Below are 14,046 nucleotides of genomic sequence, written 5' to 3'. Positions count from 1 at the left end.
CACACTGCCGAACACACTTGACACCAGTGAGCACAGAAAATTCCACCCTTGGTTGCATTAGCAGATGGAGAGAATACAAAATCAAAAGCAATTATGTTGCTTTATAAGGAGCTCATCATACCCCAAGTGTGACAAGTGGCAAGTAACATTCACGCCACATAAGCGCCAGGCAATGACCATCTCCAACAAGAGAGAATCCAACCATCGCCCCTTGACATTCAATGGCATTACCATTGCTGAATCCCCCATTATCAACATCCTGGGTGTTATCATTGACCAGAAATTGAACTGGATTAGTCATATAAACACTGTGGCTACAAGGGCAGGTCAGAGGCTAGGAATCATGTGATGAGTAACTCATCTCCTGACTACCCAAAGCCTGTCCACCACCTACAAGGCACAAGTCAGGAGTGTGATGGAATACTCTCCACTTGTCGGGATGAGTGCAGCTCCCAAAACACTTAAGAAGCTTGACACCATCCAGGACAAAGCAGCCTGCTTGATTGGCACCCCATCCACAAACATTCACTCCTTCCACCACTGAAACACAGTAGCAGCAGTGTGTATTATCTACAAGATGCACCGAAGGAACTCACCAAAGCTCCATAGACAGCACCTTTCAAACCCACAACGACTACAATCTAGAAGGACAAGGGCAGCAGACACATGGGAACATCACCCCCTGGGGGTTCCCCTTCAAACCACACACCTGACTTGGAAATATATCACCGTTCCTTCACTATCTCTGGGTCAAAACCCTGGAACTCCCTTCCTAACTAGGGGGCACTGTTTTTAAAATTAGGGATTGACCTTTTAGGGCAGCGATGAGGAGAATTTTTTTTTCTCTTGGAGGGTTGTGCGCCTTTGGAACTCTTTGCCTCAGAAGGTGGTGGAGGCAGGGTTATTGAATAACTTTAAGGCACAGGTATCTAGATTCTTATTAGGCAAGGGAGTCAAAAGTTTATCGGGGTTAGATGGGAATGTGAAATCAAAACACAAGAAGATCAGCGATGATCTTATTGAATGGTGGAGCAGGCTCGAGGGGTTAAATGGTCTACTCCTGTTCCTATTTCTTATGTTCTTATGTTCTAACAGCATTGTGGGTGTGCCTACACACATGGGCTGCAGCGGTTCATGAAGGCAGCTCATCACCACTTTCTCAAAGGCAATTAGGGATGGACAATAAATTCTGGCCTAGCCAGTGAAGCCCACATCCCATGAATAAATAATAAAAATTGATTCAAAGTGGGACTTTCATTCCCATCTGGGAGGAAGCCCTGTCTTAGAGAGCTGCCAGCCAATCACAGTAGCATTACGGTCAGGTAAAGCTCACTGCTGGGACAACAAGCAGTCCCCAGAAAAGAAGTGTCATGGATTCTGGACTTCAGGTATGTCCAGGGATTTTGGATAGGCCTCCCTGGCAGACCCCAATGAAGCGGTAGGGAGGGGTGAGAGGCTGTGCTTTAGACGCCACGGGAGGGCAGCAGACTGCTCAGTGAAAGCTGTTTGACTGCCTGCCTTGTTTCTGCCTTTCCCTGCCACACATATTATAGCGGCAGAGGTGGAATGAAGCCCTTAGTGGTATTACTTGGCCACTTAAGGGGCTCTTTAGGCTCAACAGTGGATGGGCTGCCTGATGCCTTATCCACCCAATGTAATATGGAAGACAGGTAGGGGATGGATGGGAAGGTGCCAGACAGGCCTCCCCTTTTATTTTACGAGCCCCAAGCCTTCAAATACCCCACTGTAAAATTCATTCCTAAAAAGAGGAATGGCAGCCTATTGTGAATGCTTCAAATGCTTCAGGGAACACAACTTAAAGCAGGATGTTAGGAATTAAGAGGAGATTTTAGCTAATAACAGAGCTGTGGAATAATTTTAAGTCCACTTGGGCCAGGAATAAGTGTCAGTGTTCAGACAATTTGTTCCACAGGAGCCAAAACTCTAGTGAGCTCCGCCCACCTCTAAAACTCAGGCACTTATGCTACTCAACCTTGACAAAAACTGGTGCAGTAGCTTTCTCCTCTCACTAACGTGTTTGTGTGTGTCGCTCTCTCTCTCTTTTTATGCTCTAGTTCTCCTCTCCCGCTCTTCCCATCCCCTATCACTGTAATTTTTGCTTGTCGGATTGTGCTTTGGCTGCTGGATCTTTATCAGTTATCTGAACCTGTAGTGAGTCACACCCATTTCAATAAGTGCACACAAATATATCTGTACATTCATTACAATGAGCAAGACTAAGAGCAGTAATTACTGAAGGGAGGAGGAGAAGTGAAAAATATAACGTTGGATACATTTGGGTGTGGCAATTTATACTGACAATTGGAAAATACATTATTAAATTGTGAGTTATTAAAAAAGAATGAAAACAAGAGTTTCTCCCTGAAAATAAAACTTTAGTCAGTGAATATTTTTTCTTTCGTGTTTTACCTTCAAATTTATCATATGTGCAACATTTAAGCCTTTTGCATTTCTCTCACTCAGCAATCTTCTCAAAAGTGAATGATTTGTCATTTTTCTCTCAGCACAGATCCTTCTCTATAACATTAAAGGTTACATTTCAATTCCCAATATTTCATTCCTGGAAATTGCACAAGAATGGTCAGTGATTAACCCACTGAATTTTCCCCTGACCTTTACCCAACTGGATGACTTGACTGAAGTTAGAAACTTTTCTACATGAGCGGAATTACACATAGCCACAGCTTCAGTGAACAAGGAAATAGCAGTGTTTCTTAGCTAAAAATCATAAAGTAATTAATAACAGGCTGACAGATCTCCCATGACTTTGCTCACGGCAATTTGGAGGATGGAGTGTTTTGTAACAGTCGATCTCTCATGATGTTACTCATGGACGTAATCAAGATTGCATTGTTGTTTACACAACGATGTCTCTATCCCATTGTTTAAGGGATATTTTTCTCACTTTGCACACAGGAATTCTAGCAAATGGGAGTGCAAATTGGAAATAGCAGTCAGACAATTGCTTGTCATATACATCCAAATTTAGAATATTCTTCCCTGACAGGTAAGTCAAGTTGAAAAAAAAACTTTCACCCCACCAGCCTCTGCATTCAAAGGATCCAGTCTCCGCCATTTCTACCACAACAGCAGGGTGCCACCAACAAACACATCATCCCCTCAACCCCCTGTCAACATTCTGTAGGGACCGTTGCCTCTGTGACAAATGGCAGAGGATAATTCACTCAACGCGGAGGCTGGTGAGGGTGATAAGTGAGGACAAGGGGGACCCTCAACCATGTCTGGCCCATCTCCCGCACATCCACCCTCACACCTTCTTCTCCCTCCCAGAACCATGATAGGGTCCCCTTTGTCCTCACTTATCACCCCACCAGCCTCTGCATTCAAAGTATCATCCTCTGCCAACTCCAGCATGATGCCACCACCAAACACATCTTCCCTTCATCCCCCGCCCCGGCGGCTTTCTGCAGGGATCGTTCCCTCCGGGACACCCTGGTCCACTCCTCCATCACCCCCTACACCTCAACTCCCTCTCACGGCACCTTCCCATGCAACCGCAGAAGGTGCAACACCTGCCCCTTTACTTCCCCTCTCCTCACCGTCCAAGGGCCCAAACACTCCTTTCAAGTGAAGCAGTGCTTCACTTGCACTTCCCTCAATTTAGTCTACTGCATTCGCTGCTCCCAATGCGGTTTCCTCTACATTGGAGAGACCAATCGCAGACTGGGTGACCGTTTTGCAGAACACCTTCAGTCTGTCCGCAAGCACGACCCAGACCTCCCTGTCACTTGCCATTTCAACACACCACCCTGCTCTCATGCCCACATGTCTGTCCTTGGCCTGCTGCAATGTTCCAGTGAAGCTCAACGCAAACTGGAGGAACAGCACTTCATTTTCCAAATAGGCACTTTACAGCCTCCTGGACTTAACATTGAGTTCAACAACTTCAGACCATAAACTCTCTCATCCATCTCTATTCCTTTTTTAATCCAATTTTTTTTTCATTTTAATTCTAATTTTTATTCTTATTTATTTTCATTTTTTATTTATTTTTACTTATTTATCAATTTTTTAATCCTCTTTCCCCAACTCCACCCCACCCCCACAGGGTCATCTGTCACTTGTTTCTACGTTGTGCTTTCACAGAATGCTCAGCCTTGTTCTGCTATTAACATATTCTGCCACTATCAGCACTTCCTTTAGTCCTTACCACTACCATTAACACTTCCTTTGTTCTGTGTCCATGACCCCCTTGTCAAATTTCTTCTTACCTCCCACCCATCCCTGACCTGCTGAATCACTTCATCCTAGGGTCTTAAAAGAAGCGTCTGGTGAGAGAGTTGATGAATTGGTTTTAATTTTCTACACTCCTGAGATTCGGAGAAGGTCCCATTAGACTGGAAGATAGCAAATGTAACTCCATTATTCAAAAAGGGAGGGAGACAGAAAGCAAGAAACTAGAGGCCAGTGAGCTTAACAGCTGTCATAGGGAAAATGTTAGAAATTATTATTTAAAAAATTAAAGCAGGGCAATTGGACAAGTTCAAGGTCATCAGGGAGAACCAACATGGTTTTGTGAATGGGAAAACATGTTTAACCGACTTATTGGAATTCTTTGAGGAAGTAACATGTGCTGTGGATAAGGGGGAACCAGTGGATGTACGTACTTAGATTTCCAGAAGGCATTTGATAAAGTGCCACATTAAAGATTATTGCGGAAAATAAAAGCTCGTGATATAGGGGGTAATGTTATGCCATGGATAGAAAATTGACCGGCTAACAGGAAGAAGAGAGTAGGCATAAATAGGTCTTTTTCAGATTGGCAAGATGAAATGAGTGGTGTGCCATAGGGATCAGTGCTGGGAACTCAACTGTTTACAATTTATATTTGGATGAAGGGATTGAATTGATGGTTGCCAAATTTGCTGATGACACAAAGATAAGTAGGAAAGTAAGTTGTGAAGAGGACATAAGGAGGCTACCAAAAAATATAGATAGGTTAAGTGAGTGGGCAAATGTCTGGCAAATGGACGATAATGTAGGAAAATGTGCAATTGTCCATTTTGGCAGGAAGAATAAAAGAGAAGCATATTATCTAAATGGTGAGAGATTGCAGAGCTCTGAGGTGCAGAAGGATCTGGGTGGCCTAGTGCATGATTCACAAAAGGCTATTATGCAGGTGTAGCAAGTTATTAGGAAAGCTAATGGAATGTTATCATTCATTGCAAGGGGAATTGAATAAAAAATTACGGAGATTATGCTTCAGTTGTACAGGGAACTAGTGAGACCACATTTGGAGTATTGTGTACAGTATTGGTCTCCTTATTTAAGGAAAGATGTAAATGTGTTGGAAGCAGTTCAGAGAAGGTTTACCAGACTAATAGCTGGAATGGGTGGGTTGTCTTATGAGGAAAGGTTGGACAGATTAAGCTTGTGTCCCCTGGAGTTTAGATGAGTGAGAGGCAACTTGATTGAAACATATAAGAACCTGAGGGGTCTTGACAGGGTGGATGTGAAGAGGATGTTTCTTCTTACAGAAAAATCTAGAACTAAGGGTCACTGTTTAAAAATAAGGGGTAGCCTATTTAAAACAGAGAGGAGACAAACTTTTTTCACATAGATGATTGTCAGTCTTTGGAACTCTCTTCCTGAAAAGGCAGTGGAAGCAGAGTTTTTGAAAGTTTTAAGGCAGGGTTGGATAGATTCTTGGTAAGCAAGGGGGTGATGGGTTATCAGCAGTAGATGGGATGCAGATTTCAGGTTACTATCAAATCAGCCATGATCTTATTAAATGGCGGAGCAGTCTTGAGGGGCTGAATGGCCTACTCCTGCTCCTTGTTCGTATGTTCTATCTTGCTTCATCTGCTGCACCCCTCTCAAACAGTATAAAATCCTTCTTCTCCGAAGAGTCAGATGGACTTGAAATGTTAACTCTGTTTCTCTCTCCACAGATGCTACCAGACCTGCTGAATTTTTCCAGAATTTTCTGCTCTTATTTGAAAAAAAACCTCTTTTTGTGTAATGCATTTTTAAGTTGTTTGAGTAGTTTTCAATTCTCTCTCATTCTCACTCCTCCTCACATACTTTTTCTCTTTGTTTCTTTTTCTCTTTGTGTTGTGTTGGATAAACTTTCTGTTGAACACTCCATTGTGGATCACTTTCCAAGACTTTAGGAGCAGAATCTCAAATGTGTCTCCACTCCATTGGTGTATGGTTCAGCTGTAAGCATATTCACCAGGTGTTCTCATGAACAGCCATTAACCCGAAACGCTAACCCTTTCTCCAACTCCATAGGTGCCACTGGATATTTCCAACATTTCTTTAATGTTTGCAGATTTTCAGCATCTGCAATATTTTGCTTTTATCTTGTACAAGCTCTGCATCAGAAAGCGAGATAGAGCTGTCTGGACAACCCCTGTTAATATGCACAGTTCAGTTGACTCAATGACAGGACTTGAGTATTGCTGTCTTGCCTCATCAGGATACTTGCAATAATACCAGTATAAGGGGACAAACAAAATTTTATACTGTATGTGAAGAGTGCTGATTGGTTGGCAAGTGACATTGCCATGGAGAATGCACCACTGATGGTGACTGACAGTTAACTGCCAAGCATTGTTTGACAGGACTGTTGAGCTGCAGCCTCAAACCCTGCATATGGTGATTCCTATCTCCTTATTTTTGATTGTCACTTCTTATCCCTTGCCTCTTTAGCTTGAGCTAATGGTTAATGCTTCATGTCCGTTTTGGGTATTCCTGAAGGTTTTATGCATCATCTCTTGTTGTGACACCCCCTCCTTTAGTTTTCCCATCCTTTTAAATTTCACTTGGACACAATTTACCACCCCACCGCTAGGTGAATACAGGAGTCTGTGCATCCAAAATTCTGAGCATAACTTCACATCAATTCTGAAACATGTTGAGCACAGAGCCATTACAATCAGCCACAAGAAGTCTAGTTCAATAAATAGGTGTAAAACATCGAGGACCTTTGGATGTAACCTAAGTCTGTACATGACACACATACCGCTGGATCTCCTCAAGATTTTTATGCCAGACTTTGGCTTTATCCCCCTTTTCCTATCCACAATTTTCCAGCCAGCATGTTCCATGTCAGGTGGCGCCCGACAGTGGAATCAGTCCTCATCGATGTTATGTACATTGATTGTTCTTGAATACCAATCATATATGTTACAAACCTTATTTATTCGTATTGATTCTATTTTGTATTGTAATTACACTGATGTGGTGTGAGTGCAGGATCCTGACTCGTTGATTGATCAGATATCATATTAAACTATGTGCTATATTCATTGATGAAAAAAGATACTTTGTGTATATACAGTTTTATTGACATGTACAATACATATACATATTGAATATAGAATAAGAAGGCTGTACAGTACAAATTTGTGTTCACAGTTTGATATGACAAAATGTCATTACTAAACTCCCATGGGACAATCTAGAAATGAAGAAGAAATAGTAAAAAAAACTTTATATTTTCACATCTTTAATTATATAGACTGCAGGCACTATCGTATTACTTAAATAAAGTTAACAAGACTTAATATAAACCCAAAATTAGTCTTATTAACCCTTGAAATATAGTCCTATACTGTTCTACATTTTCAGCACAATTTATTGCTTAATCTAACAGCAATAAACCAGAGTACTCCAAGCAGGACTGCAGAGGTGCTGAGCAGATGAATTAATCCTGGCCACATAAAGGACAGAACATTATAAATGGAGAAGTGAAAGTGCTTAACAACGAATGGTGGGTAAATTATCTTCACAACTTAGGGTAATAGAACATAATATTTTAGGGCAATATTTTTCAAGAACTTTAAAAACATCTTTGGAAATCAAAAGTATTTTTCCAAGAGTGTGCACTTTTAAAATTTTTCTCCAGCATGCCTCCCTGTTGTAGGTTCTCATCACCACACATCCATCACTAGTCAGAAGGTTTGGAGTAAGGGGAGGTGAGGGGGAAATGGGGGTAGTTCAGCCCACATGATTGTTATCACTGCTGCGCTGTCCACCAACTCTTGCGGCCTGTCTGAGACTCATGAAAATCAACCGACCGAGGAAGTCAAATTCAAATGATAGGGGATGTAGCCAATCACCTTCTGGTCGGAATTGAACCCACAAAAGTCTTTTGAACTATTATTGTAAAATTCATTATTTCTACATCCTTTTTGTTAAAAAAAATGGATAACAATAATGCTTTTTAAAAAACGTTTATAAAGTAACTCTGTTACATGTTTCATAGTTAAGAGCATTTTGCTTGATGGATTCTTGCTGGTAAAAATGAATTTATTCCTCTGCTGAATGTTGCTAGGTTCACAGATCAGTGGAGTATTGAGGGACACATCTTTTCTTATTAACTGGTTTTGAAATATTGCATTAATTGTGGTATTATACACATACTTCTGTAATTGTTGAAAGCTCTACATATTAATATTAGAGTTCAAAAAAATACATTTTAAAAAGTGTAAATACTTAATTTAGGATTTGCAGCTGTGCATATAATACAGAATAAATATTATCCTAATGCACAGTGTGGCTCCAAATAGTCAATCACATCAGGCAATATTTCTGTGGACCAGTTTAAAGTTCTATCTACAAAAGCCACTACATATGATCATGAAAACAAGGCAAGCATATTTACTACATTTCTTGCATCTGTTCAGCACCTCGAGTTTTCTTGAATGCCTCTTAATATTAATGCTGTCAAGTTATTATCCCAAAACCAACATTTTCAACCAAAACATGTGTTTCCCCCACAAAAAAGTTAAAATTCACATTTTAAGTATCTAAGCTGAGAAGAATTGATTCACAATGTGGATGCCATCTAAATCTCCCTTCCCACCTCAGTATATGACACAGCAAACAAGAGGACATTTCAGTTTTTCAACACCCTTGCTGCATTATTATAATTTTTTTTAAATTACTTTTTTACCTTTTGAAGCAGAGGCTTTTTATACAAAAAATAGGAATTCACAACATTTTATTATTTATGTTGTGAACATTACCTGATTGCACTCATTTTCAAGTGCATTTTATTTTAAATTCTTCGAAAGATGTCCTACTCTATGGCAGGTACCCCACACCCCCTATCTTATAGAAAACCACATCATTCTTTCATATAGAAAACAGAAGAATGACTACAACCCATGAGGCAGGCCAGCTGCCACAAACTACTGTGTTCACATGTCCCAGTTATCCCTCAGCCCTTTGTTCAGCTTAGAAATAATTCACTAAAATGCATGTGAAACTAATGTCCTCAACAGTTTTTATCCTATTGCACAGAATGTTGTACCGTGCACTTCTGATATTGAGCATCATCTGCAGCAATGTGCACCCAATTCCTTACAGGTATTCCTGCCAGTGATGACCCAAGCTCAGAATTTAACTCTGAAAAAATTGCGCTTAGAATATTTACTTCTTACAAAACACTCATACTATTTGAACCTGTAAACTCCATAGGTATTATTTTGCTGCTGTTTGGAAAGCTTACTTTAACTACCACTATTTGTCACAATGCTGTGATGATGCAATGAAAATTCATTTATAGACATCAATAAAACAAAAAACAAATTTCCTTCCAATTTTCTCTCTTAAAGGATTGACTGCTGTTGGGTTGCAGTTCTACAGGTTTAGACAACTCTCTACCCTCTTCTCAGCCCCATCCACACCTCCTGAGTTCTTTGGCTAAGTAGCTGTTCAAGTGTAGACAGTGGATGTTGGTGGGCCACAGTCGAGCCTACTTCTGTCCTCAGCTGAAGTCCACCCTTACATCCGCTTTCCAGCAGCAGTCAACTGATCCTGATTGGAAACCAGAATCACACAACTTTGATTGTTTGTGCCAGTTTATCCAAAGACATTTAGGCTAGTTGTAGCATCTCCACTGCTGCCTGCGGTGATATTAAATAATTCCTTATGAATTGGGGATCAAATCTGTGCCCTTTCTGGTTTGTCTGGCTCAATTCCAAGCTTATCAATGCATTTACCAGCTGAGCCATTAGAGGATCTGCAGAAATAAATGTTGCATCTCAAATTCTACTCTATTTCAGAGTTTCAAAATGATATATGATGTTTGCTATATATTAAAGTACATTATTGATTTAAATGTTCAAATTGGCAGCAGTGGTCACTAACACATCTTACAGTCAATGTCTTTTCAAACATGAACATAGAATAAAAACTGGCGCATTAGTGACTATTTCCTTTATATTTTTAAAGATAGAGCAAGAATTGGAGAGGAATGATTCATCCAATATATTTTTATAGCAGTGATTTATATATGTATGTGATATCAGGCTGTAACTCATCCATTTTTACAGATTTTTGAAATTTACGTTGTCAGAAGTCTTACTGGTAGGCAATCATTTTGTTTTACTGTTCAATTAAAAGATTGTATTGCTTTAAATGTTCTATACAAAACTATTGGAACAGTTGGTGATATATTTGAAAAGTTATTCCCAAGGGAATTGAAGTTTGACTTTTCAAAATATAGAATAAATTAATAAAGTTGGAATCTGATGACACACATTTTAAAATGCTTTCTGATGGCTGTTAATGTAACTTTACACAGGACACGGTTCACGTCTGCCCTAGATATATAAAAGAGGGTACCTTCAGTGACCCTATACTTTCAGCATTCAACTTGTTGACTCAATACAGTTAAAACCTTATCAACTGCAAGCAATGAACCAATAATAAAAATATTTACACAAGAGTTTAAAAGACTGATGATTATTTTTTGAGCAGCTTAATATATTTGGCCCCAAATACCTTAAAATGATTAAAATTAAATGTTATAACCATTGCAATAAATGAAAACAACTGAGCTTTGATAAAGTGCCTTTTTTTGGCAGATCTTCTTACCCACATTGACCCAATTTTTCATTCCCATTGATTATGTTTTCCAGAAAAGATTTTCCAGGACACAGCAACTGCTGAGTCTAGTCAATGCATCATGAAACCAGGATTGTATCAATGGGCGGGATTTTCTGACCCCACTTGCCGCCGGAATCATCTGCTCCCGCTGAAAGTCAACGGACTTTTGGCAAGGCCGTCAAATCTCCCGCATCGGGGCCAGAAAATCCTGGCCTATGAATTTCTATATCTACCTGCCAAAGGAATATATCGATGGTATTCGTATAATTGTAGTTTGGCTAAGCTGTTGGCATAGCCAATGACAAATGCACGGAGCAGAATTCTTTTGAAACAGGAATTGAAACAGGTTCCTTTCTCACACAGGTAATTAAGGAATTTTGTTATTTTCAATGTAAATCAAGTAATTTTTGACTATTGTCCTTAACAAAGACAATGGCAACAAAAAGGTTTATTGGTGATTGCAAGACATTTAGAAGTTATGAACTCACGACACAGCATTCTTTTTATCTACTAATTACGGCTGTAAGGAATCAAATTTAGCCAAATTTGACAAAATAAGATCAATCTTTTAAAATAAAATTTAATATTCTTCATTTTTTGACCATCTTTTATGTGGTTTGAAATATATTTTTCCAACAAAGACAGATTCTGAAAACAGACCTAAATATTTTTCTTTTGGTAATTTGAACTATATCTGGATACCTTATTTTTCATTTTTGTTTACCTTCTTAAGTTGGTTATAGACCTAAACCAAATAAAAAAGGTAATTAGAACATTAATGAAAGAAGACGCAATATAGTGCAGGACAAGGAATATGTATTTAAACCTCACTTTTACAAACTCTAGGGAACTGGATAGGTTGATTTCCTGGATTTTCTGTTTTTTTTTATTGAGTCTCAGCCTCATGAGTGAAAGCATGAAACTTCCACTAGGGAAAGGGAAACTTTATTTGAATGACAGCATTTCTAATAAAGGAACTGTAAGAAAATGAAGCTTCCATTGTGCATCCATATGAAAAGAAGTCATTGTTGGTGAACTTCCGGTGCTTAACTCCATTAAAGTGTTGAAGTTGATATTGAAACATAGACATCACTGCTGAAGAAATGACCCTATCGAATACTAACACTGAAGAATGGGTTGGATGACTTTCGAGAAACAGGAGGTGAGAGCAATCCTGAAATGGTTGTCAAAATAGGCAGGTTCCTCCAATCCCAGGTTATGGCCTTTTCTTCTTTCAGTTGTTTGCATAGGAGTTTCTTGGGGTCCTCCAGCCTCACAACAAAAATTTAATTTTGCACCACAAGTCTCTGAATAATGAGAAACCATCAATCATTTTTTTTTTTGCAAAAGAAAAACATTTTGGATGAGGTGTGGTTTTGATGAAGGAAATGGAATACAGCAGCATTCTACACTGAAGCAGGGGTTTCACTGGCAAGACGATAAAGGCTGATTAATCAATTGAAATGCCAACAATTTCAACCAACAAATCAGGCTACACAAATATGTCATTTTATATTCACAAGTTTGCCCAGCACAGTGGGGAAAGCTATGCATTAACGTAAAGACATTCATATTGTTAAAACATAACTCCTGCATATAATGAGAAAAATAAGCTTTGTTTGTGTATCAGATACTGACTACATGAAAGTATTCATTTGTTGAATGATTCGGCCCAGCTGAATCTTGGTTAGGTAAAGGTATGAATTTAGTTTGCATCTTGTCTAGTTTACATCGTGAATGGTGACAGGCTTAGACCAGCATGTGACGCTTTCTGTGCAGAGCGAGGTGGTCTGAACGAGAAAAGCTACGGTCACAGTCAGGGCACTGGAAGGGCTTGATGCCAGTATGCTTACGATAGTGCCTGGTTAACTCATCCGAGCGGGCAAATTTCCACGTGCAACCTTCCCAAGTACATTTGTAGGGCTTCTCACCTTCAGGAAAAAGGAAAATCTAATTTTAGCTATAATAAATAGTTTGAACTCATTACAATGGTTCTTATGCATACTAAGAAGGGAAATCCAGACCAAACATCAAAGTAAACATGAGTCTAGATATAATGATAAGCATATTAACCTTGCATTAGTTCAGAATAAAGATTATTCATAATTTTAATTAATGACTCATCTAAATTCAGTTGTGAAGGCAATCATATTTAAAACTTTAAGAAATATCTCTTGAAATGCAAGGGCAGAATTTTGCCCTCGGATGGCGAGCGGGCCCCACCGGCTCGGCGGCGGGTGGGCAGCCGAACTCCGCTGCCGAAGTGGGGCCAGCCGCCATCTTGAGTGGATGAGCCAATTAAGGCCCGTCCAGCGGCCTTCCCGACAGGATGCGTTATGCGCTTCCTGTGCGGGGGGTGAAGGGATTCCTCATCTGTCAAAGTGCGTTCTTTCGCGCATGCCTGCAAAGTGTTGTCTCAGGAAGTTTACTGACAGGCACGAAAAATCAAAAAATAGCGAAATATTAAAATTATTAACATGTCCCACTCATGTGACAATGTCACATGAGATGGTACATGTTAATACGAAACACAAAGTTTATTAAATTTTTAAAAAACGGACATGAAACTTCATCCTGCCAGGAGCCCCGGCGGCAAATAGCAGAAAACATGAAACCTCATCCACTGGTGGGATGAGGTTTCATGTAGGGTTTAAAAAACTTTGATGAAGTTTTAGTGAAAGTTATTAACATGTCCCATCTCATATGACATTGTCACATGAGGAGGACATGTTAAGGATTTTTTTACTTTTCTATTTTTAACGTTTGAACAACTTTCAGCAATCTCCCTGAGGTAGCACTTAACCTCAGGGAGATGTGCGCTCTTTGGTGTGCATGCGCAAAAGAGCACACTCTCGCATTTGGGGAATTACCCCCCCCCCCCACCCCCCATCCACTCAGGAAGCGCATAGCGCTTCCTGCTGGGTGGGCTTTAATTGGCCCGCTCACTTAAAATGGCGGCGGGGCCCGCTTCTCCAGCGGGGATCAGCTCCCCGCCCGCCAGAGATTGGGTCGGGCCCGCCCACCCAGTGGCAGCCATTAACATGTTAGGCTGTATTTTATGAATTCATGCTCTCACTGGTATGCATATTAGAAATTCAAGCATGAATTCAGTGCAAGATTTCCCATCCATTAAAATCAATTTGTCCTCTATTAATGTTGGTA

At 40.0% G+C, this 14,046-nt stretch overlaps 1 protein-coding gene across 6 annotated transcripts in view; it reads right to left on the bottom strand.

Annotated features, from left to right (window-relative positions):
* Positions 1-7,312: 7,312 nt before the first annotated feature.
* The window catches only part of LOC121277335 (Krueppel-like factor 3), an 87,210-nt gene continuing 80,476 nt past the window's right edge, over positions 7,313-14,046 (bottom strand). For all 6 annotated transcript variants that reach the window (XM_041186691.1, XM_041186715.1, XM_041186732.1 and 3 more), the window contains one exon: positions 7,313-12,815. In XM_041186691.1, coding sequence (XP_041042625.1) covers positions 12,634-12,815 — 182 coding nt within the window. In that variant the 3' untranslated portion in view covers positions 7,313-12,633. The remainder of the gene's footprint in view (positions 12,816-14,046) is intronic.

This window comes from Carcharodon carcharias, chromosome 1, assembly GCF_017639515.1.
Source record: "Carcharodon carcharias isolate sCarCar2 chromosome 1, sCarCar2.pri, whole genome shotgun sequence".
NCBI lineage: Eukaryota > Metazoa > Chordata > Chondrichthyes > Lamniformes > Lamnidae > Carcharodon > Carcharodon carcharias.
The sequence above is the reverse complement of the archived record's forward strand: the minus strand, read 5'-3'. Positions and strand labels throughout refer to the sequence as shown.